The sequence below is a fragment of the Anser cygnoides genome, chromosome 20 (assembly GCF_040182565.1).
Source record: "Anser cygnoides isolate HZ-2024a breed goose chromosome 20, Taihu_goose_T2T_genome, whole genome shotgun sequence".
NCBI classification, from domain to species: Eukaryota; Metazoa; Chordata; class Aves; order Anseriformes; family Anatidae; genus Anser; species Anser cygnoides.
The window spans coordinates 2,206,971-2,229,831 of record NC_089892.1 but is presented as its reverse complement, the minus strand read 5'-3'; the positions used below and the strand labels follow the sequence as shown (position 1 = coordinate 2,229,831).

General features: G+C 57.9%; 1 protein-coding gene across 1 annotated transcript in view; it reads left to right on the top strand.

Moving 5' to 3' along the window:
• The window catches only part of LOC106040661 (carboxyl-terminal PDZ ligand of neuronal nitric oxide synthase protein-like), a 31,808-nt gene extending 21,224 nt beyond the window's left edge, over positions 1 to 10,584 (top strand). The window contains exons 3-11 of the mRNA XM_066980780.1: positions 3,203 to 3,295; positions 4,103 to 4,161; positions 4,760 to 4,868; positions 4,976 to 5,117; positions 5,459 to 5,619; positions 7,018 to 7,185; positions 7,476 to 7,641; positions 7,722 to 8,082; positions 8,601 to 10,584. Coding sequence (XP_066836881.1) covers positions 3,203 to 3,295; positions 4,103 to 4,161; positions 4,760 to 4,868; positions 4,976 to 5,117; positions 5,459 to 5,619; positions 7,018 to 7,185; positions 7,476 to 7,641; positions 7,722 to 8,082; positions 8,601 to 9,090 — 1,749 coding nt within the window. The 3' untranslated portion in view covers positions 9,091 to 10,584. The remainder of the gene's footprint in view (positions 1 to 3,202; positions 3,296 to 4,102; positions 4,162 to 4,759; positions 4,869 to 4,975; positions 5,118 to 5,458; positions 5,620 to 7,017; positions 7,186 to 7,475; positions 7,642 to 7,721; positions 8,083 to 8,600) is intronic.
• Positions 10,585 to 22,861: the final 12,277 nt, after the last annotated feature.

Genomic DNA, 22,861 nt, shown 5'->3' with positions numbered 1-22,861 from the left:
CGGGTGCTGGCTCCCGCAGCTCCCTCGGGTCCGGCCCTTCTGCTCTTTGTTAATGAGGAAGGTGCACTTTTTGGAGACAGAGCCTGCCTCCAGGACCTGAAAACTCTCTATTTTATGACATTTTTCATTTGCATAATGAAGGCCCTGATACCTTCAGTAATTAATCACATTAAGAATTGCTTCCTTGAATAACTCTATCCATGCAAGTTGTTCTTAGTGCTGCAAACTGCATATGATTTCAGATGTGCATTAGCCCATCTCTTTCATCAGCAGATGGAAGCGGGTAACTGCATGTGTAATTTATATCTGCTTGGGTGGAATTATCAGATGAAATATGCATTACACAGCGCCATTAACATTTCTAGTCATACAGTCTTTAGCTCTTGGGTAAGTTAATATTACATGCCAACAGTGTGAGGGACCGTATGAGAGGCAAGGACCTGAACACAGGGATTTGAAAACAAAAATGGAAAGTATTCCAGGTCAGACACATCAGAAATAGAATTAATGAAGCTGCTAAATTAGGTGAGATGCAATGCCCTTTTTTGACCTGCATTTTTAATAAAATGCCCCCTCCTCTCTCCATAGCTAATAAAACCGCCAGGTTTGCCCACTGGATCTCCACTTCCAGGGGCAGCTCCCGACTACTTAACATCCAGAAAGATCCCCCATAGGATAACACAAGCAGCAGGAGAATAACTTGAATCTCGGAAGGCAGATTCGGGGGTCTCACTCTTCAAGAAGGATTTCAGGGCCCTGTGGATTTCAATCATTTTCAGGCCAAGCTCTGACCCGCCGGCTCGACACCAGCCCGCGGGAGGGACAGGGGCAGGGCCGGGCAGCTCACACCAGCCCTGTGGCTGCCTGCGTGGCTGATGTCCAGCGTGGGTCCCCTGCAGAGCCCGTCCCGAGGTCAGGCTGCGCTGGACCCGATGCTGAAGGAGGCTTCTCCTTCACTTCTGGCAGCGCCCGGCCATGCACTGCTGCTGCTCCCGGTCGTTTGCTTTCTGTCCAAGACAGAAAGAAAAAAATATCTCTGCAAAACCCAGACTTGGACTTTGCTTAAAGCCTCTGAGTAAAGAGCCTTGTTTGAATGTAATTGCACCCCTGTTGCTACAAGGGGAAAATACACTGCATTGCTCTCTCTTTCTTGGAAAGCTCGGCTAGTATTTTCCCAGCCATTTGTGTACAAAGAAAGATAAATAGCTCTTTAGCGGGCAGAACAATCTCTCCCGGTTTTTTTTTGTGGTTTTTTTTTTTTTTTTTGACATCCATGCCAGCACACGAGGAGCAGCAGCTTGGCGGAGCTGAGAGCAGGGAGGGTGCAGCCGCAGCCTGGTGGAGCCGGGAGCAGCAGCAGGGCAGGGCTGAGGCCGGGGCGCGGGCCGGGAGAAGCCCCACTGCTGCCTGCTGCCCGTGAGCCCGTGCAGGCTGCCCCAAATCCAAGGGATGCGCCTGCCGCCTCGCCCGTCCCTTTCACTCCTCCCTACATATACGTGTACATCAAATTTAGCTCTGGCTTCACACGAAGCGGTGCTATAGATAGATTTTTTAAAGAGCTCGTCTCAGAGTAATAATTCATGGGGAGATCAAAGGGCTGTGGTTTAATCAGGGGTCTGTCTGATACCAGCAACCTTGCAGAGTGCTAAGAATTCAATGAGCATCATCAAAGGCCTGATCAGCACGAAAAGCCATCCAATTTTCTGCCCGTAAGGCTAGTGTGGCTTACAGGGGGTGCCGAGGAGCTGCACAGACTCCTGTCTGCTTTGCAGTGCTTGGGTGCTGTGCCGACAGAGCCCCCCACACTCCAACATCAGGCTCTGATGGCGCTGCCTGGACTCCCCTAATGACTGAGCTGCTGCCTGCAGCTCCACTGACTCTACGAAGAGATAAGATTGCTAATTACATGTCTAATTACACAGCGTAGGTAAGCTTCGGTCTGCGCTCTGCCTCTTGGCATCCCCTTGTCCTCCACGTACCAGAATCACGCGGTCTGCCTGGATTCTCCGGAGCAAGGGGTCAGAAGCCATGCCGGGGGCTGACTGCCGCCGTGTACGTGGCCCCCAGCCCTGCCACGGCACGGCTATGTTATGAGGCTATCAAAATGGGGGATTTGTAGCCTCTGCTTTCCAGATACGGTAACCGTACATCGAGTTAATCCAAAGGATTTCTTTTTTGATAGATGCATGGGGTCTGTCTCTGTGGCTGCGCTGACAGTAACGGCTGTGTGCTGGTTTAGATAAACCGAGGGTCTGGCCCAGGAAAGCTGGATTTCAGATAGGGACTGCCAGAAAAAAATATGGGGTATCAAAACGCTGTGTTTGGAAGCCAAAACCAGTGCCTAAAATGGGGCCGGCAGGGATCAGCATGGTTAATACAGGCCTCCAGAGTGGAAAGGCTCTGCCGTGCTTCTTAGTTATCATCAGAAGCAACATTTAAAAGCCAGCAGTTTAATTTTTAACACAAATGGAGGCGAGTTCAAACTGCAGACACCTGCAGATAAGGAGTTGGTTTTTTCTCTAGAGATACTGAGCACACCGAGGTTAATGTGATTATGTCAATGACTGAGATATAATTGCGTTACCGCCACCCATCTGGCCCTCCCTGCAACTCGTAAGTGATTTTATATTCCCCGTGCACTGCAGCGCTGAAATACAAGGGCACTGGAGATGCCAGAAATCACTGCTTGGTGCCTGCCACAAGAGCCACCCCCCGGCAAGCTGCTGGTGCAGGTCCCACTGGACTATGCAAGGTGTTTCAAACGCCAGCACATCAGGAAATTCCTTGTGGGTCTGGATTAACAGCCCCTGGGCTGTTGGTCTGTGGTCCAGCACCAGCCACAAAGCCCCTCCTTGTCACCAGCACCCTTGCCCCTGGGAGCCCTGCGCTGGGCTCTGCCAGGACCCTGCTTACTGAGCCGAGTTCCCATCACAGGCTGGGACCACCTGGCTCCTGGTGTGGTCCAGAGGATGGAGCACCGCTTGTCCCCTCCCGAGGGGCACTCCTGCCAAGGGCAGGATCCTGCTGGCACCCCAGCTCCAGCACCGGGTCCCTCCAACAAGGATTTTCTCAGCAGGATAAGCAAGGACTGCTTCCCTCGGCAGCTGGGATTAAAAACAAAAACATTTTCATGTGAAGCACTGACTAATGCTGCACAGTCCGGTCCTACCTCTCTTCTAACCCGCCTTTGTCTTCCCATCAGTATGAATTCAAAGCCAAGAACATTAAGAAGAAGAAGGTGAGCATCATTGTGTCCGTGGATGGCGTGAAGGTGATCCTGCGCAAGAAGCAGAAGGTGAGGCTTCTCCAGCCCAGCGTGCCCGGGACATTGGCCTTGACCATGTCAGAGTGTTGCTGCTGCTCAGAGGAGCCAGACTTCTAACCAGAAGTGGCCTTTTCTTAAGAAACACGCAGAATTTTCACAAGGAAAAAAACCTCCATTTTTCACACACACAAAAAAAAATATGGTAGCAAAATCTCACTGAAAAAAAGAGTGGGAAAATTACACTGTGGGAGGAGGATTTTTTCTATCAAAAAATGTAAAGCTTTCAGGAAATGCAGTTTCTTTTCCTTGTTAATACCGGCAGGCTTCCTCCGCACTGCCTCGGCTGTGCACCTCTCAGCTCTCCGCGCTAGCTGAGCCCCGTGCCTGGGCTCGCACCCGAGGAGAGCCAGCAGCTGCCCCCGATCTCCCAAGCCCCCGCTCAGAGCCTTGTTCCCAAAAACGTGTTAATCTTCTGCATATTTGATGATATAAGTTAATCTATAAATTAATCTTCGGAACAGTTTTCAGCCCTGGAGGCTATGATCAGATGACCAGATATGATAAATGATTAAAGAAATCTATTTTAATCCAAGATACCGACCACACGGCCACTGCTAACGCAGTCACAGAATCATTTCAGTTGGAAAAGACCCCTAAGAAAATCTGGTCCAACCTTTAAGCTGGCACTGCCCAGTCCTCCACCATTAAACCAGTCCAGCTGTAGCCCCGATCTTGGCTTGGGGACAAATGCGCCTTTTTCCGTGGGTCCTGCCCATCGGCGTGGTGGAGTTTCAGTGCCTCTAATCCACCGTAACTGTGTTTCTGCCCTGCTTACAGCGCAAGGAGTGGACCTGGGACGAGAGCAAGATGGTGGTGATGCATGATCCCGTGTACAGGTACGTGCCGGGGGGGCACCCCAGGTGCTTTTATCCAGCCCTGGGGGGATGCAGAGCTGTCCTCCTGCTTGTTCCACCTCCGGGAGGGCAGGCTGTCAAAGCTCCGTGAAAAATTAACGAGGCCGCAAAATTACTGCTGGCGGAGAATCTTTTTCGTGCATTTTTGGGAGTGAGACAGACAGACTGAGCTGGCTTTGAAGCTGGCTCTGCACTGAGCAGGGGTCAGACGATGACCTGCAGAGATCCCTTCAACCTGAACTGCTCTCTGATGCTAACGCAGAGGACAGCTGCCTGTGGTCCCCTGCAGAGCACGGCTCGCTGGACGCTGTGAGCCTCTGAAGAAGGGCCTGATGCTGGGGCATGAGCTCTTAGAGGGAACTAACCCATACGGGATGCACTGATTGCCATAGCGCCTGCTCTGGGATCTCCAGGTACCTGGAGAAGAGAAGCACACCCGGAGGCATCTCCTGCTGCTCTGTGCCTGGCGGTGGCAGCACTCAGAAAACCCTGCAGGGCTCTGTCCGGGGGCTTTTCCAACACGTCTTTCTGGGGGCAGAGCTTCTTCTGCGTGTCTAATTCCCCCTGTGCCTTCCCCCAGAATCTTCTACGTGTCTCACGACTCGCAAGACCTGAAAATATTCAGTTACATCGCGAGGGACGGCGCCAACAACTCCTTCAGGTGCAACGTCTTCAAATCCAAGAAGAAGGTAGGACGCTGCGTCCGCGTCGGGCCCCGCGCCCCGCCTGCCGGGGGGTGGATGGGGCTGTGGGACCCCCGCCCAGGGCTGACGGGAGGGGGGTCTCTGCTCCGCAGAGCCAGGCCATGCGCGTGGTGCGCACGGTGGGCCAGGCCTTCGAGGTGTGCCACAAGCTGAGCCTGCAGCACGCCCTGCAGAACGCCGACGGCCAGGCGGACGGCGCCAGTGACAAGTCGGCGGAGGAGCAGCCGCCCGAAGGTGACGTCCAGCTCCCCACGGGGTCCGGGTGGCAGGGATGTGTTGGGGTGGGGGGGGCTGCACAGTGACTTGTCCTCGTGGGCCAGCTCCGCTGACAGCGAGAACTTCGTGGCCCATCTGTCTGGGGCCGCGGGGGATCCGGCCTTCCCACCTCCCCATCCTGGGAACACGGGGGCTGAGCCTCTTTTTCCAGCAGGGTGGTGGCCTGGCACGCCGCCTCGCTCCTGCCCCACCACAGCACACAGGGACTTGGCTCCTTGGCTCTTCTTCCTGGGCTGTTACGGGGCTGGCAGCCCCAGCTGGCGGCTGTGCTTGGTTCATTTTATCCGTCTTGTTTGAAGTGCACCAGATAAAAGGCTCCAAGATCACAGACGTGGACGAGGTTGGCCTCGACTCTGATGGCATCTGCGTGTCTGAGAGGGGACCAGGAGAGCTGCCTGCTGCCAGGGGTGAGCTCAGCGTGCTGAAACCTGGACAAGGCACCAAGGACAAGAACTGCCAGGTAAAAGTGCATGGGGCCAAGCTGGGGATGCTGCTGATGCCCTTCTGCTCACGATGTTTTGGGGAGGGGTCTTCTGTGCAGCCCCCACTGCAGTGCCCACCTTCCCAGTGCCCCGGGGAAGCTCAGCAGCTGAAGCACACCTTGACCAGACAGAGCCCTGTGCCCCATGCCACGAGGCAGCTTGGGCTCGCAGAGCACTTGGAGCCAGCCAGGGCCGTCACCACCATGGGCGAAGCACCGCCGTCTCCCTGGGCAGGCCCACGGCAGGGCTGGCTGCTCAGCATCCAGCTGACCTGTGGCTAGGCTGTGTCCGAGAGCTTCCCCAACCCGTGAGAGTCCCCTGGTGCAGGGCAGAGCACAGGAGGGTCCTGACTGAGTGCACTGAGAGTATCACACAGCGCTGGGAAGGGAAAACGAGGCAGGGACCCCAGCAGCAGCACCGCCCTGTTAATAGGGAGACTAAGAGGTGTCTCCAGCAAGGCGAGCATTTCCATGCCGTGCAGGTGGGTTTCTGGGCCCCAGGGCTGGTCTGCAGCAGTCGCTTGTCTGTGCTCTGGCAGCGACCCCAGCTCCCTGCTTCCCCCAGGCAGCAGCATCCCTCCGGGCAGCCCGGCCTCCGCAGCGAAGGCACCAAAGGGTGCGCTCAGTGCTGGCCGTGGGCACGCCGTAATGAATTAGCTGCTCTGCAGATCTGTTCAGCGAGCGTTTCCTGGCTGCCTTAATGGCATCATTTCATTTCACACAATTGTATCGCTTGCAGAGCCTGGCTGCAAACAGCTGCGATGAAACGCATTCAATTGGATTTATTTCCTTGGCTCAGAAGGCTGGGCTTTGCTCTGCTTTAACGTTTAGATGTGGATCTGACCGCTGCTGCCCTGGTGCCACCGCGCTGCCCAGGAGGAGGTGACACGGCCGTGGGGTCACCATCCCTGCGCTGCGCTGGCCGGGGCTCTGCAGGGCCCACACTGGGAAGCCGGGGGCTGGGGGTGCACAGCACAGCGTGGACACGAGGGCTGTTTCTGGCAGCTGCACAGCGACCAGTGCCCAGCCTGGGTCTGGGCGGCGTGGGGAAGGCAGGGGGGGCTTTTGGGTGGCTGCCGGCCGCCCCCTCCCAGCGCCCTGCCCTCCCTGCTCCGCGCTGCAGCCAGGCTCAGGCAGCCCTGAGGGACGCTGCTGCCTGGGGGAAGCAGGGAGCTGGGCTCGCTCCAAAATGTTCTCACACAGACACACAGCACCCAGGACTGCCCCCCCTCAACGCTCCCGCAGTGCCAGGGCTGCGGGGACAGCTCTGCCCCCCCAGGCAGTGCCGCGGGGCCCCAGCAAACTCCTGGGGAGCTGCTGTCTGAACCCCAGCCCGAGCTAACCAACCCTCCCCACCGGGTTTTTTCCCCATGCCAGGACCCCGAGAGCTGCTCCCTGTGCCCGGCCGGCTCCCAGCAGCTGCTCAGCCCCGGCAGCCCCTGCTCCTCGGCCTCCATCACGCCGCTGGCCTCCCAGCACTGCCTCCAGCTCCTCCAGCAGCAGCTCCTCCAGCAGCAGCAGCAGACGCAGGTGGCGGTGGCTCAGGTACGGGTCCTGCCGTCCCGGGGGGACACCCCCCAGCCCCTCTCCTCGCCCTGCAGGACCGGGACGGGACCGAACGGTACCGGGCAGCCGCTCCCGGCCCGTGGGGGCCCCGAGGACCGGCAGAGGGCGCCCAAGCCCCGCGCAGAGCCGGGGGGTGCCCGGGGAGCTGGGCTGGGAGGGGGGACCCGGGGATGCTCCGGGGAGGACCCGGGGATGCTCCGGGGGTGCCCGGGGAGGCTCCGGGGGTGCCCGGGGAGGCTCCGGCCCCGCAGCCCCGTCCCGCCCCGCAGGTGCAGCTGCTGAAGGACCAGCTGGCGGCGGAGACGGCGGCGCGCATCGAGGCGCAGGCCCGGGTGCGGCAGCTGCTGCTGACCAACCGCGACCTGCTGCAGCACGTCTCGCTGCTGGTGCGGCAGCTGAAGGCGCTGGAGAGCCGGGCACAGCGGCGGCAGCCGGGTGAGCGGGCGCGGGGACCGGGCGCTGCCGGCGGCGGGGGCGGCCGCGGCTCCTCGCTCACCCCCTCGGCTCTCTCCCAGTTGACCGCTCGCTGCAGAACCTGTCCCTGGCGCAGTCGCTGTCCCTCAACCTGAAGAACCACTACAGCCTGGACATCGCCCTGCCCTCCACCTCCACGCCCGCCAGCGTCCTGGGCAGCCCCGTGGGCCCCCGCTCGCTGTCGGCCCTGGGCGCTGGGGATTCCTACCTCAACCTGCTGGGCCTGGAGCGGGGCGGCCCCTGCTTCGGCAGCAAGGAGGGGGACGAGAGCCTGGCCGCCGCGCCGGAGGGGCAGGACGGGCTCGGCAGGCGCGTGGAGGGCTCCGAGGTCAGCGACGTGGCTCTGCTCAACGGGAGCGGGCGGCAGAAGGCAGAGGACGTGGACAGAGGGGACGAGGACAGGTGGGGCTCCGCTGCCTCCGCTCCCACCTGCCGGAGCGGGAGCACCGCGGTGCTTTCATCGCTAATCCAAAACGTAGCGCCACACGAATTAATATGAAGAAAATTAACTTTATCCCAGCCAAAAGCAGTACGACAGCACAGCGCCTGCAGCAGGGTGCTCACAGCTGCCCGGGGCACGGGGAGGGAGGGCTGTGCTCTTGGTGCCGTGGCTCAGGGGCAGGGACGGGCAGCACAGGGTCTGTGCGCTGGCTGAGAGCAGGAGGGCAGAGCTGGGGTGCGGAATCCACCGTCTCCACTCCTGGGGACAGGGATGAGGGTCACTGGTTGTCCAACTGGAGCGATGTGGTCAATGCCGCATCACTGCGGCACCCCAGCTCCAACATACGCAGCAATGGGTTGCACTGAACCGAGCCACAAAAGGTGTCTGCCTTTTGGAGAGCCTGGGGCAGCCAGACCGAGCCATCTGCACAGGTGAGTAACTACTTGCCCGTCACCTCCTCTCTGCTCTTGCTTCCCAGGCGGCAGCAGCCCATTCCCAAGCTGAACCCGCCGCCACCCATCCTACGCAAGAGGTCAAGCAAGACCTCCCCGAGCCTGGAAGTGGAGGCTAAGCCCGAGAGCACTGCCCACGTGAGCCTTCCCAGCCCCAGCGTCTCCAGCCTCACCAACATCACTGCCAGCTCCCTCACCCTCTTGGACTCCGAGGCAAGGACTCCTGCTTGGAGCGCTGCCGCCAGCACAGAGCCCATCCTCTCCAGGACCTTCCAACGTGTTCTCAGCAAGGACAGGGCTGGGGAGAACGGGCACATGTCCCCACCCGCCAGCTGCCACGACCCGGCAGCCAGCGAGGTCCTGAGCAAGGACTTGGCTGTGCTGGTGAGCCCCACGGACAGCATACTGCCCTTCTCTCCTGTGGACGACACCTGCCTACACATCAGCTTCTCAGAAGATGAGCTGCTGGAACCGGAGCTGGACACTACGGTGGGGCCCAGCAGGGTCCCCTCTTAGTCGGACCACGGCACGTGGCAGCTGGCTGGAGGCAGTCCCAGCGGCTCCATCCACACCGCTCCCCTGCCTGCGCTGGGGTTGGGGGCCCTCGCGCCCCAGCTGGGCGGCAGGTCCCTTCTCTGTCCCTGCCCGCTGCACCAGCTCACACTGCCCTCCCGCTGTCCCCTGTCCTTGTCTGCCTGTCCTGCCTCTGCTCGGGGTGCCACGTGGGTCCCTGCCTCTGGGGAGCTCTCGCTGCTGCTGTCCGGCAGGGGCACAGACCACGCTCACCACTACGTCCCTGCTGCCGACAGCCCGGGGCCACCCCAAACTTCCTGCAGCAGGGGTGCCTCCTCTGGCCCCAGTGCGGTGGGGTGGCCCGCGGGGGTCTTGGGAGGGTGCAAACAGTGCTGCTGGACACCAGGACGTGCTGGATGCGGATGGCACTGGTTGGGCTCGCTCTGAGGCGGTTCCCAGCTAGCCAGCGGTCACCGCACGGTGCTGTGCTCACCGTCACCCTGCCTGTCCCACCCCAGAAACATCCCCGGAGCTCCTGGGGAGGGGCACGGCAGGGCTGTAAATACTCGGACACGAGGCTCCTGCTGCTACCCCAGCCCATCAGAGTCCATCCACCCTAACACCGTGTGCCACCCCAGCGGGTGCTTTGCTGCCCCGACACCAGCCCTGTTCTGGGGACAGCAGCCTCACTTTCCTGCTGCCACGTCCCCGTGCGGCGATGCCACCGCTGCCTCCCTCCAAAGGTGCCTTTTCCTGCTGCCCGTGCGGGCTGGGGGCCGCCCCACAGGAGGCCACTACGGGGTGATCGGGTGCAGGGGAGCCCGGGGAGCCCATTGCTGCAGCGGGTGCTGCCTGCACCTTGGGGTGTTGGAGGCAGCTGCTCCGTGTTTGAGCCACGCGTACCTCTGAGCAGGCGGGGGCTGCAGGCGGACGCTGCTTCGTCGTGTTGGGGCGTTACGGTACGGTTTGGGTTTGTTTGGGAAGTGTGCATGTCTGGGGATGAGTTTGCATACTGAAGGTTTAAGGAGGAAACCCAGCCCTGGGGGAACACCCGAGGACGCCGGGTGCTGCCGCACGTCCCCCAGCAGCACGGGAGCTGGGGCGGGTTTTGGGGAGGGAGCCCAGGATGCGATATTCATGTGGGTGTCTGCGAGAGGGGCTTTGGGAAGGTGCTGGAGGGTCGAGGTGGGGAAGTGTCTGGAGATGGAGAATCGGAGCAGCTCTGCCCCAGTCCCGGTGCAGCAGGAGGGGGTGGTGGGACCCCAGGGCCCCCCAACTGCACAGCACCGCGGGGCCCAGCGCTGGCCAGGAGCTGCCGAGCGGGAGCTGACAGCAGAGGGCCCTTGGCACCGCCGCGGTGGGAGCTGCGGGCTGGCGGAGCTGCGGTCGGGCTGCGCGTTAGCGTGGTAGAGGCAGAGCGACCGCTCCTTAGGAGATAACGTACACTGCGGTTTGGTAACTGACTTTTAAAGAAAATAAACGTCTCGGATTTGCAGAGCCAGTGCTGTGGTCCCTGCCCCGCTCGCGGGAAGCGTCTCGCCGCCCAGCTATGTCAGTGCCCTGGGGGTGCTCTGTCAGCACCAGGCTGGGGCTGTGAAGTTTTCCTGGGGCAGGGAGATCCCAGCTGGAAGCCAGGGCAGCCCCTGGCCTCCAGCCTGCTCCCCTGCCAGCCCCAGCCGCCCCCCCTCACCATGCCAGCGAGGATAACAGGAGGCCTCGTGTCCCCACAGGTGCTGCCACGTGGGGGACAGGTTCCTCATCAGGGACAGGGCCCATTTCCAGAGCAAACCCCGCAAGCACACGGTGCCTGCACCGCACCCGCTGCTGCCACCCACTGCAGCCCCCACACCCCTTGGGGCTCCCAGCTAGGACGGGGCAGCCCCAGCTCCCTCTGCCCTTCCACACCCTGGTTCCTGCTCCCAAACTAAATCCTGGCCCCAAACCAAGCCCAGCCCAGCCGCACAGGGAGGGAGAGCCCTGGGGGAGGCAAAGCCCAGCCCTGCGGGGTGTGACCCAGGTGGGGACGGGGACCCCAAGCACCATGCCCCCAGGCCACCCGCAGTGCCCAGGCCCCCGGAGGGGCTGCAGCCAGCAGCAGAACAGGCCCGGGACGAAGGCGTCCTCGGGGGCTTGGCCGAGGGGCGGGATGGAAACGCAGCCTCCGCAGAGACATCTGCCTGGCGGGGCCGCGCAGGGAGGGGGCACGTCCAACCCCACGTTTTATTATGCTTCCTTCATGGGAAGAAACTTTTTCCTTTGCTGTCTGGTAAGCTGCTAGCAATCATCAGGCAGGCAGGTGGTAAAGATTCATATCCATCAAACAATGCCATTTAGTTTGTAACCTGTGACTAAATCTGGTGTTAGCTTTAATTTCAGAGTCTGCTTTAGGGCTCGCTTGTTAATCTCTATGCAAAGCAGATGAAATGAATATGCAGCATTTTGGATGTAATTGTACGGCTTCAATTCAGCACTATAATTTTCCAAACAGGATCTTGCAATCAAGCTTCTATTCATTAGTGTATAAACAATTTAGTTTCTCAGCTCTCCAGTATGCCAATCATTTCAATGGAGTGAGCATCTCTGACAAAAAGAGGAGGAAAGTTTCCTTTGTGTAACAGAGGTAAAAGTTGCTCCATACTTCAGGCAATTCCCGCCCGGCTTACCCAGGCCATTTCTGCCGAGGCGGCCGCATCCCGATGCCCCACAGCACCGCCACCAAACGCTGCCCGGGGGCAATGCCGCAGTGGCTCCGGCTTCTCCCAGCCAGCGCAACCCTGAGCACCGCTGGTTCTGCCAGCGAGACCCCAGAAGGTGAGCAGGGACCCCGCAGGATCCCTCCTCCCAGGAAGGTGCTGCTGCACAGCACTTCCCACACCCCTGGGCTGCGGCTGGGCATCGTGGTGCTCTCCCCGCAGCTCTCCCCGCGGCTCTGCTCCCTCGCCAACGTGCCCGGGATGTGGCCGTGTCCCCGTCCCTCGAAGGAGAGGTGGGACCAGCCCCGAGCCTCGACAAAGGGAAGCACCGTCGGCAGAGACGCTTCGCGCGGTCTCGGTTTCCAAATGAATATCGACAGCGCTAATTACAGGCCGCCATGCAGACAGCTTATTAGCTTGTCACAAAAAGACGGTATTGAACTCAAAGCCCGCGGTATTCACGGAGCGCAGCAAGACGCTCCCCAGACAGCACAGCGAACCAGGCAGGCGAACAACCTCCAGCAAAACTAATTACTTCCTGATTGTCTACGGCCACCCACTGGGTATAATAGTATAGACTAAATTTGGCATATACATAACTAAGCACTCGGCACCAATTTGGCGTACAATAATCATCCTCTGTGTTGCATAATTAAAATCTGATCACTTGGAATAATTATTTCATATTCCCGGCACTGGGTGAGGACTGCACGGTGCGGCGCGGTGGGGGCGCGGGAGCCTGGCGGGCAGGGATGGGATGGCGGCAGCAGGGCCCCGCAGAGGCTGCCTGCTCCCATGGTGGTGCCCAGCTCATGGGTGCCATGGAGCCACTTTCGTGCTGCCCCTGCCCGGAGCCCGCTCGGGACAGGTCCGTCCCCGTGTCCCCACAGCGGCCGTGCATTGCATTGACCTCCTGCAAGCAGGCTGCTGACCCCCCCGCCTGCCTGGCCGGGACGCTCGCCGCCTGGCCCTATTGTCATCGCACGTCTGCTAAAGGCGTTTGGAAAGACAGGGCAATAAAAAATAAAATAAAACGGAACGTGTGTGTCTAATCCATTAACTTCCTCTCGCGGGCTCCCCGGGGACCCGGTGAGGAGGAGAAAGAATACGTGGATATTGCACGCGCCCTGGCATTTTGTCCCCGGGCCAGCCCCGCCGCTGGCCGCTGCCACGGCTTGCGCCATCCCGGGCTCATAAATCAGCGCGGGCGACAGCGTTTCACAGCTCGCTTCCCAGCCAGGATATTGCCATTCCTGCTGATTACACGGCCAGCGCGCGGGGGAAGCTGCATCTCCCACTTCCAGGAAGGGAGGATCCGCAAGGAAAACGCATTGATAAAAAGAAGAACGAAATCAGCTTTGTTCACGTTGCGAATCTCCTATTGTTCCTGCTGCGACCGTCGGCCGTTGCTGGAGAAAGTATTTCCTCAGCGATAAATCTCCTGGGCTCCTCAGCAGCCCTCGCCTTGGCACCAGACCCTCCTTGGGTTGTTTTGCAAGAAAAAGCAGCTTTCACCGCTACACCAGCCCTGCACAAGAGCCCCTGGCCTCGGGACCGACCCAGCACCGATTTCTCAGCCGATTTTGCAGATTGAGCTCATTGCCAGAGAGCAGGCGATCAAAGCAGCATCGTGCCCCTGGAAGGGGTGTCGGGCAAATTAAGGTGTAAACTCAGCCCCAAGCCCCTCATTTTGGGGGAGGATGAGGGCCGTTCCCAGTGCAGGGGGCCCAGGGCCATCCCAGGGGTCCCCTGCCTGTGTGTCCGCAGCCAGCGCCACACCGGGGACCCGCACCGCAGGTCCCCAGTACCTCACTCGCCCCTGCCCCTCGGAGCACGCTATGGCCGGTGCCACGCACGTGCTCCTGGGCAGCACGTAGCAGCCGGCGTGGGCCGGGGAAAGCGAGTCTGACCGGGGCCACGCTAATCCCAGCGCCGAAACGCAGAGCTGGCTCCGGCCAAGTGCTTGAAATACGGGAGTCAGGCTGACAGTTGTACAAGAAAAATAGATCAAGTTTCCAAGAAAATACAGGCGAGCTGATCTGATTTTCATCAGCATCTTCAGCTGCCTTTCGGGAAGCCCCAGCCCTCTCCTCATTCCTGGTCTCCGCTTTACAAACCACTTAATTCCTTGTTGCTTTGGAAACCCTCACAAAGACCCTCTGCATCCCCCAAAATAACGAGCAACAGATGCTGCTTTGACCTCAGCAACTTCCTGGAAACATACATTTGTCAAAATAAAAATAAAAAGATTAATGTGAGGAAGGCTCTTAAATTATAAGGAAATAGCAGACACGAGAGCCCAGGCGTGCACGCCTGCCATTTGTAACAGCAGCGGAGCACTCGGACAGGCGGAGGAGCCCAGGGCCAGCCACAGGGGACCAGGGAGATCCCCACATCCCTCGGGGTCCCCACACCCCTGCTGCCCCCCAAAGCCAGGAGTGACCACAGGCACAGGGGCTGTCGGTGCGGGGGCACCCACGGGCTCTGCCAGCACCGCAGGTCCCAGCCAGTCGGGCACAGGGCACCCATCCACCCTGCCAGCAGGGGCTTCGGCTTCTGAGAGAGAACTCACAGCCTTGCTTCAGCTTGGGTTGGCAAAGCAGTTTGAGGGTAAACATTGAAATTTACACTTTCGACATTAAACAAAAGCTTAGAATTATTTATGTTGGAGAAGCCCCTTAAGATCATCCAGTCTGACCATCAACCCAGCACTACCAAGTCCACCTCTAAACCATGTCCCTCAGTGCCACAGCCACACATCCCTTGAATGCTTCCACCACCTCCCTGGGCAGCCCATTCCAATGCTCGACCACCCTCTCCGTGAGGAAATTCTTCCTGATGTCCAACCCAAACCTCCCCTGGTGCAACCTGAGACCATTTCTTCGCATCCTGTCACTTGTCACCCAAGAACAAGACCAGCACCCTCCTCACGCAGCCTCCTTTCAGGCAGGTGTAGACAGCAAGGATGCCTCCCCTCAGCCTCCCCTGCTCCAGCTCCCTCAGCCGCTCCTCGTCTCCTTTTCCAGACCCTTCACCAGCTTCACTGCTCCGCTCTGAACACATCCCGCAGCTCGCTGAGGGGCCCAAAACTGAGCACAGCGCTCGAGGTGGGGCCTCACCAGCGTGGGGTACAGAGGGACAAGCGACACGTTCCCAAGCAGCCCCTTCCCACACAAGGTTTAGGTTCAGTTCCTGCCCCCCACCCCCTCAATGTGCCATTTCTCAGATTATCTGGGGGTGCTGCTTTCTTTTAGAGTTTTTAAAGCACTTTGCTCATGCTGCAGCAGCAGTGAGACGTGCAAGCAGCTGTCAGCCAGGACCTTTTCGGGTCAGGGTGCTGAAGGCCGGTTGGTTTCACTCTCTCCCTCCAAATACAGTGGCCCAGCAGGTCCTGGGGCTGGTGCACAGACACGAGCACTGCTGAGGGCACGAAGCCCCCGGGGGCTCCTTGCTGTCAGGGCTCGTGACAGCCTCAGGGGTAAGTGACATGATGTGACGTGACACAACATGGCGCCCGCAGCACTTACCAGGGCCTGGGGGCAGGCGGGCAGGGGTAGCTCTGCAGGCTCCATGCAGGGGGAGCCTCTTTCCCCTCCCAGCTTTATAGGATCAGCCAGCAACGAGCTTGGCCTGGTGTGAGGTGGGGCTGGATGGCTCTGGGGCGTTGGTGCACCTGTGTGCAGGCCTCATCCCCATCCCGCTCCCAGCTTTGTGCTGCTGTGTGGCCCCGTGGGACCGAGGAACATTGCTCCCTCAGGATGAATCCTGCCGGGCAGGGGTGCACAGGTCTTGCTGGGGGTGCTGGGGACGTGGCGGTGCCATGGGGTGGGTGCAGCCTGGTGGCTCTGCACCAGCACCGCGGGGTGCCGGGGTGCCGCTGTGCCACAAATGCAAATCCTGACCCGGGCTGGGCCGGGGGCTCTGCCTTCCTCAGCACCCGCGTAATGCCTCTGGTAGCCATGGCAACCGCTATATACATTTACATATTCTTCCCGTTAATCACAGGGACATCCAAGCAACTGTCTTTGCTGGGGGTTGTTTCCATTCCTCTGAACGAGGGCTGGAGCCTCACCCACCCGCAGCCGCTTCCCCACGCGAACGAATCCTCCACATCCCCACATCTAGCCTTCTAGCCCCATTTGCCTACCTGAGGAAGAAAAAGAAATTACAGGACCCAGAAGGTGCTTTCGCATTGTGTCCTGCAGCCTCTTCCCTGCAGCTTTCAGGGCCGTGGTGTTGGGGCTGGGCCCTGAGCGCCTGGGCAGGGTGCTGGAGCCTGTGCCAGGGCGGAGAGGAAGGGGCCACTTGGGGAGCCTCAAAAACATTTTTCCATGGCATTAACGAGAGCCAGGAACTTCCCGGTGAGCCCACTGGTGCCGGCAGGTGCGTGCGGGTGCTGCCAGCTCCCAACGCCAGTGCCAGAGGCCTCCTGTGCCAAGGGATAATGAGAGCTGTCCTGTGGCTCGGCGCAGCCGGCCCAGCTGGCTCCCGTCACGGCCGTGCGGTGCTGCCTCAGCCCTGGCTCCTTTTGCGCTCAGCGTTGCTCACCCAGAAGGTTTCGCCACGTTTTTCCCTTGTGGGGTACAGCACCTCAGTGCGGCCAGGAGAGCCAGGAGGGGTCTCCATTTGCTGTGTTACAGGGAGGAGGAAAGCCATTAGAGCGAGCCTTTCTGATTAATTGCACACTTAAAGGGAGCATCGCATGGAGCCGTGTCCTCTGCCATGAGCATGGCTGGGGAGCAGAGCGGGGTCCTGCAATGTGGTGTGGGGAGCAGCACGCCAAGCGCTGCAGGGACACCGTCCCTGTGCTGCCTCCTCCTGCTGCACCCACACGCCACTCCCTGGGGGGCTGCAGGGCCCTACAGCCCCGGGGTGGCATCGCAGCATCAGTGCCAGCAGGACAGCCCTGGGCACGTCGTCTGTGCGTGCATGGAGCAGCCCGGCCCCAGGCCCCATGCCGCCAGCATTGCAGACCCACCGGTTTCCTCTGCCCTTTCCACCGAACCAACCCGCAGAAAGTTTTATAAACTTGAGGAAACGCGAGTCAAAGCAGAAGGAGCCCGAAGCTGAGCCAAAGCGTGACCTCAGCAACCTCCCCTCTTTGTCCAGCCCGGGACCTCGTTATTATCTGTCAGCATTTGCTGAGTCTCCTCCTTCGGGGCCACACCAGGCCCTTCCGGAGGCGCAGGGCCTCGCCGCAGCCCGCGCTCCTGATGCCTGCGTTATCTCTGCCGCTTCCAGCTCCGCTTCCCTCGCCGGCGGGGCGATGCCTGCTGGGGCTGGCAGCACCGGGGGCTGCGCGGGTGGGGGTCACCCCGCTGCACTGCGGGGCTGGCAGCAGGACGCCAGGACAAGAGCACAGAGCCCTCGCCGTGCCTTTCGGAGGGGACACGGGGACAGTGTTGGCCCCAGTACAATGCTCCCAGCCTGGCCGGAGGAGGCAGCGAGCCCCAGCAGAGCAGGGGCTGGGAGACGGTGGAGCGCAATTTGCTGTCTGAAGTATGAGCTTGCCCGTCTGACACGAGGGCAGTGACAGGCAGGGAGTGTTTGGTGCAAAGGAAGGAAATGGAAGAATTAAATCCACAGAACTTCCCTGCTTTTGTTCTCCCTCCCACCCCCGCTCTCCTCCTTGGCCGCTTGCTCTTCTCGCTGGATGTGTACGGCTTGATACTACCCAACCAAGCTGGAAACGGGGTCTATCAGCTGAAAGCAATTTACTTTGAAATCCAGCTGCCAGATTTTCCTTCATTTGTTTACTTTTAAATGCTTTTTTAAAAGCCAAAGTACACAAGGCAGCCAAATTGCTGACATGTGTGCCGGGCCGGTACCCCGCAAACGCTGCATTCTTTCATGTCCTCCTGGGCTCAAATCCACTCATGTTTATTTAAAATACATAGAACACTTCAGCACTATTAAGGACCATGTTTTATAGTAAATGGAAAAAGATTTCCTCGCAGGCCAAGGGGAGAGGGAAAGAATCACTTCAATTCAGTTTTGTTCTGCAGCACTTTGCCTACCACACGACAGCCCAGCCACCCACAGCTCGCCAGCGGGCGGCTCGGCACGGCGCCAGCACCCGGTAGCGCCGCGCCGCGGGAGCTGCTCGTCCTCCGTGGTGGCTGGCACCTGGCTGCACCGGGGACACGGGGCTCCAGCAGCGCCCAGGCTCAGGCCTCTCGCCCCAGGGATGCGCAGGGCAGCTGGCCTGTGGTGGCTGAAGCAAGCCCTGAGATGGGGTTTGCAGTCACCGAGGTTCTCCGCTGCTTGTGAGCCTCTCAGGTGCCCTGCTGCTGCCTCCATGCACCAGCTGCCAGCTCAGCCCAGGCCCCCCTCATCACCTTCCCATGGCTACTCACTCCCCTCGCTCCAACCCCACGTGGCACCGAGCCCCATCCCACTGCGCCTCGCCCCACGGCAGCAGACACAGGGCAGTGCTTCTCCCCCGGGCACCCAGCGCTGCTTCCAGATCCCTGTACAGACATCAGAAGGTGGCACGGGGAAATTTAGGGCCCGATTTGGAAAAGCAGCTCCGACTGAAGCAGCACCACATCACCCCTACAAGCTGAGGATGCCACCAGCACGGTAGCAACCTGCGCGCCCTCAGCCACGGCACGAGGGCAGCCCTCGCAGGCCGCAGGAGCGGGTGGGGAGGATGGGGATGTGCAGGCAGGCAGGGCCGGGTCTGCAGGAGCTCTGAGGTGGAGCAGGCAGAGAATGAGACGTGGCGGGTTTATTACAACACATCCGATCAAAAACATGATAAAGATGCTGGGACAGAGAGCAAATATTTTAATGGCAATAACAGGTAAATGGGCTATACATGGAAGTAGATACTCAAATTTAGAATTATTAAGTGTATTGATAATGTGGGCATTTGGGGAGGGAAGGAGTGTGGAATAGATATTTTCTAAGGCTGCCTTTCCTCAAAACCATCTCTCTGTGGCTGAGATGGCCTGAACTCTACAGGGTAATGTAAGGATGCGCATCAGAAAGCGAAAACGTCAACAAGAAGCAAATAAATCCTCCAGGCTGTTGTCACTACTCGAGCTTAAAGAAAGGCAGAAAAGCAACAAACATAGAAAGAAGCAAGGAAGTGACTTACATTTTTAATTGAATGATCTGCTACCACCAACAGAGATGGACAGTGGAGTTGTGAAAACCTGTTAGCACGCCTCTGGCAGATCTCCTTCCTAAAAGAAACCGCTAGTGACGTAGCCAGAATTGGTCTGTTTTGTTTCGTAGCAAAAAAAAAGTATAAGAAAGCAGAAACCTCCACTTATTAACTGTTAATCATTTAGACTGCAGCACCTTCATAGTTTTACTGTAATTAGCCAGACTAGTAAATCTTCAAAAGGATTCCTCCAGTGGAATTCCCAGACTCTGATTATGTCATGCCCTTAACACAAAATCCCACAACTGGTTTCACTCATGGTTGGGAGAAACAAAGGCTCTAAGCGAGTGATGATGGGGAGCAGAGCAGGGTTTGCAAGGACAAGCACTGAGCACTGCGTGCTGGTGCTGCCTGCGTGCTGGGGATGTCTACTTCTGCAGCCAACTCTGCTGCTCCTTGGGTCCCTGCACAGGTTTCTGCACATGGCACAGCTGCAAGAAGGGTTCGGATCTGCGAGCCAGCAGGCAGGAGAGAGCCGTGATGTTCAGGACTGGGAATCACTCCTCCCAGAGTGCTCACAGCACGCTGGGTGCTCAGGGTGCCACTTCTCACCCCGGTCTCTCTGGCAGGGGCATCTCCCACTGCTGCCAGCGCAGGCAGCATCTGCAGGGGAACAGGGGCTGACGGCCACAGGGCCGAGTGGCCGGGGCAGGGCTGGGCACAGCTCCTTCTGCTTGCTCCGGGGAAGGAGGGCAGCGAGCGGTGGGCCTGTGCCTGCCCTGGCCGTGCAGAGCTTTGCCCCAGACCCCTCTGGGAGGCACTTTACAAGGGCAGGGACGGTGAAAAAGCGAAGGGCGGTGTGTTGGTGGAACCACCCCAGGGCACAGAGAGAAGCAGCACATCCCAGGGCCATACTAGGAAGCAGTGGCAGGCAGCAGGGGGGAGCTGGGCAGCCTGTCCCCTGGCACAGGGCTCTGCCCTGCAGACCGCACCGCTCCTGGATCGCTCTGTTCTTTCCCCTCCTCAACATGCTGGTGTAAAAGGCAGAAAAAACACAAGAGCTTGTAACAATAAAGAGCACAATAACTGATAGTAAAGACTCCGGCAGCTGTAGGGAGCCAAAAGCTTCTTGGAGGGGGTTGGATGGAAGCTGAGTTTCCCTCCCTGCTTGTATTGTATTTCTTTCCTCTGCCAAAATGTGCTTCCTGAGTCTTGGGCAGAGCTCTCTGCTGCTGACCCTCACCTTCCTCTGTTTAGCCTGGAGCGCAGGCTTGCCACGAGCGCCTGAGGCCGCGCCTGGGGACAGGCAGAGCCTCCCGCTGCGTGCACATGGCCGGGGTCAGGCCCGCTGTCAGCGGCTTCCTGAAAACTGCAGCCAAGTCGGGCCACACCTGACCGCGTCCCTCAGGAGCAGCCGGGCAGGGACCCGGCGCGGGAGCCTGTGGAGAGCGGCGGGGGAACGGCTGCAGTCGCTGCGGCTGGCGCTGACGGGCTGCGTCCAGTCCTTCTCTCTCAGACAAAGATGGGTCAGGCTCACTCCGCACAGCTGTGAACGGGAGGCAGCGCGAACAAAGCGGAGGTCAGACGGTGCTCGAACCAAAGGGGTAATTCTGACTCCATTAAAATTCTAGCTCCCGTTTGCGTGGAAGCAGAAGGCTGCGCTACTGCTCATAAAGAACTAAACCACCCTCGGGGTGACTCATAGCCCTTAACAGAGCTGCCACGCTGATTTTATAAATATTAGAGCAATGCCTCGAAGTCAGTGTTTTATACATTTTAACCTATCGACTTGGGAGCAGACCCGTAGCTCTTTCAGAAAGCTCCCCTTCCCCTGTATTTTATTTCCTTTCTCAGTGCCAGAATCGGAGCCAAAGCCGAGCTTAACAAAGCAACAGGCATGGCCATTCTTCCCAGCCCTCATTTCCCCTGGTGAGATGGGAGAAATTAATTTAAACCCTATCAAAACAGCAAAAGCTGTTCACTATTTTGTGCTGCAGAACACAGCGTGAGCAAAATACTCGCTTGAACCATCCGCATTTGCCAGCCCAGCCAAGAGCACAAGAACACGCAGGTTGGAATCCTTTTGTCTGGGCATCTGCAGTAGGCAAACGCAGACAAACGTGATCTAAGCTATTTCCCAGGCAGTGAGGGCAGCAGCAACGAGATGCTTGGGATGCAGGCAAGAGGAGCTTTTACCTTATCAAATGCTCTTATTTCTTTTCCCCGAGCCCTCTTATTCCTGGATGCAGTCAGATACAGCAAAGCTCTTCACTCCCACCAGCTTCTGCTTGTGCCCTAGCCCCGCGATAGCCTGGAGCGGCACGCGACCAGCTGAGCAGACTCAGAGCACAGAGGCAACGCGGCACCGCTGCTGTCAACCCCAGATATCACACACAGGAGGAACCTGCACCATTGCACACATTAGCCTTGCCAACGCTTTTGCAATGTATGTAAGGGAGTGGAAAAACTTGCCTTTGTAGCAAAAAAAAAAAAAAAAAAAGGGAATAACCCCTGCACTGCCAAGCAAAGTGATGCTGACGTGCCTCGGGTACTCAGGAACCACCCCCTGCACAGCATCTGGTTGCTGGGCTGATTTACTGCCTTAATAGCCAAAATAACCCTGCAGACTTTTTGCTTCCAGTTTGCTGGGCTGTATTTTCTCAGCTCTTCTTGCCAAGGCACTATTCGAACTGCTCTCAGCCACGCAGGAGGTGTCTCAGAACAGTTACATCGAGACCCCACCCAGAAGGGCTCATGCAAAAGCACAGCCATAAAATTATTAACAGGAGGGCAAGGTTACATTATTAAGACCATTTGGTAAGGTCACGTCCATTCCTCATAGAATAAAGAGAAATAATGGGTTTTTACATGAAGTTAAATATTGCAATTAACCTGCTTCCTGTGTTTGCCTGTCACCCACTGCTAACGCTGGCCCAGCGGGTTCAGAACTGAGCACCATCCTGCCCTCTGCAGTGCCACCAACGCCTCTTCTCTGCATTCAGAGAAGCAAATGGAAATTGCACTGGGATTTCCCAACAACCTCCATCTACTTTAGCTGTCTTAACTTCCTGAACTCACATCAAATGTAATTGAGGTGATCAGAACTTTTCAACCAATTTTTCTTCCTCTTCTCATTTCACTCAAGAGTTTCTTCCATATGTAGAAAAAACAAAGTTGAGACAATGTTCAATTGAGGCTTGTAGCAGAGAGAAATCTTTAATCCGTAATCAATTTTCTATTAGCAATACTGAATTAGCCTTAGGACTTGCACGATGGCAAAATCTTCATCACAAATGCCCAAGACCAGCTTAAAGCAGCCACAAGAGGGAGTCTTAAATCTCTTATTAATATCCAGATGGATTCTAGTTTCAAAATGCTTTTAGTACAAAGTACAGAGCAAGCTTTCAAAAGGGTTTTACAAAGTCATCTCGAACTCCAAATCTTTCTCTCTGGATTCACAGAAGTATCCTTGCTCTGAAGGTAAAGGTTCTTGAAGGTTTTTCATTACTTATGAATGGGCAAAAAAAAATCCATCTCGTTTATCGTAGCTCCATGCTAGAACCATATTGAAATTGAAGGCAGGGGAAGAATACATGAATGGCTTTGTCCTAGCAAAACTCCGTTTACATATGCTCAGGAAGCTAGTTCCACCTAAACTGACTTTTTTTTTTTACAGGAGTGATAATGGCATGCAACAGATTTATGAAACTGTTCGGAGAGCTAAATAAAATCAATTCCTTTCCACCGCTTTCTCAGATGAACAATTTGGTGGCTATAAGCAGAGCGGGCGTTGCTGTCAGGTTTCTGGTCTTTCTGGCTAACGGTACATCTTCTCCAGTCCTTTTGCCTTGCGAGTTAAACAGAACCACTTGAGATCAGAGCTTATCAAACTGCCAGGTGTCATGGAGGGGGCCACTCTCTGTGGAACAATGCTGTCATGCTAGTGCCACGCAGTAACTGCTGGGCTAGA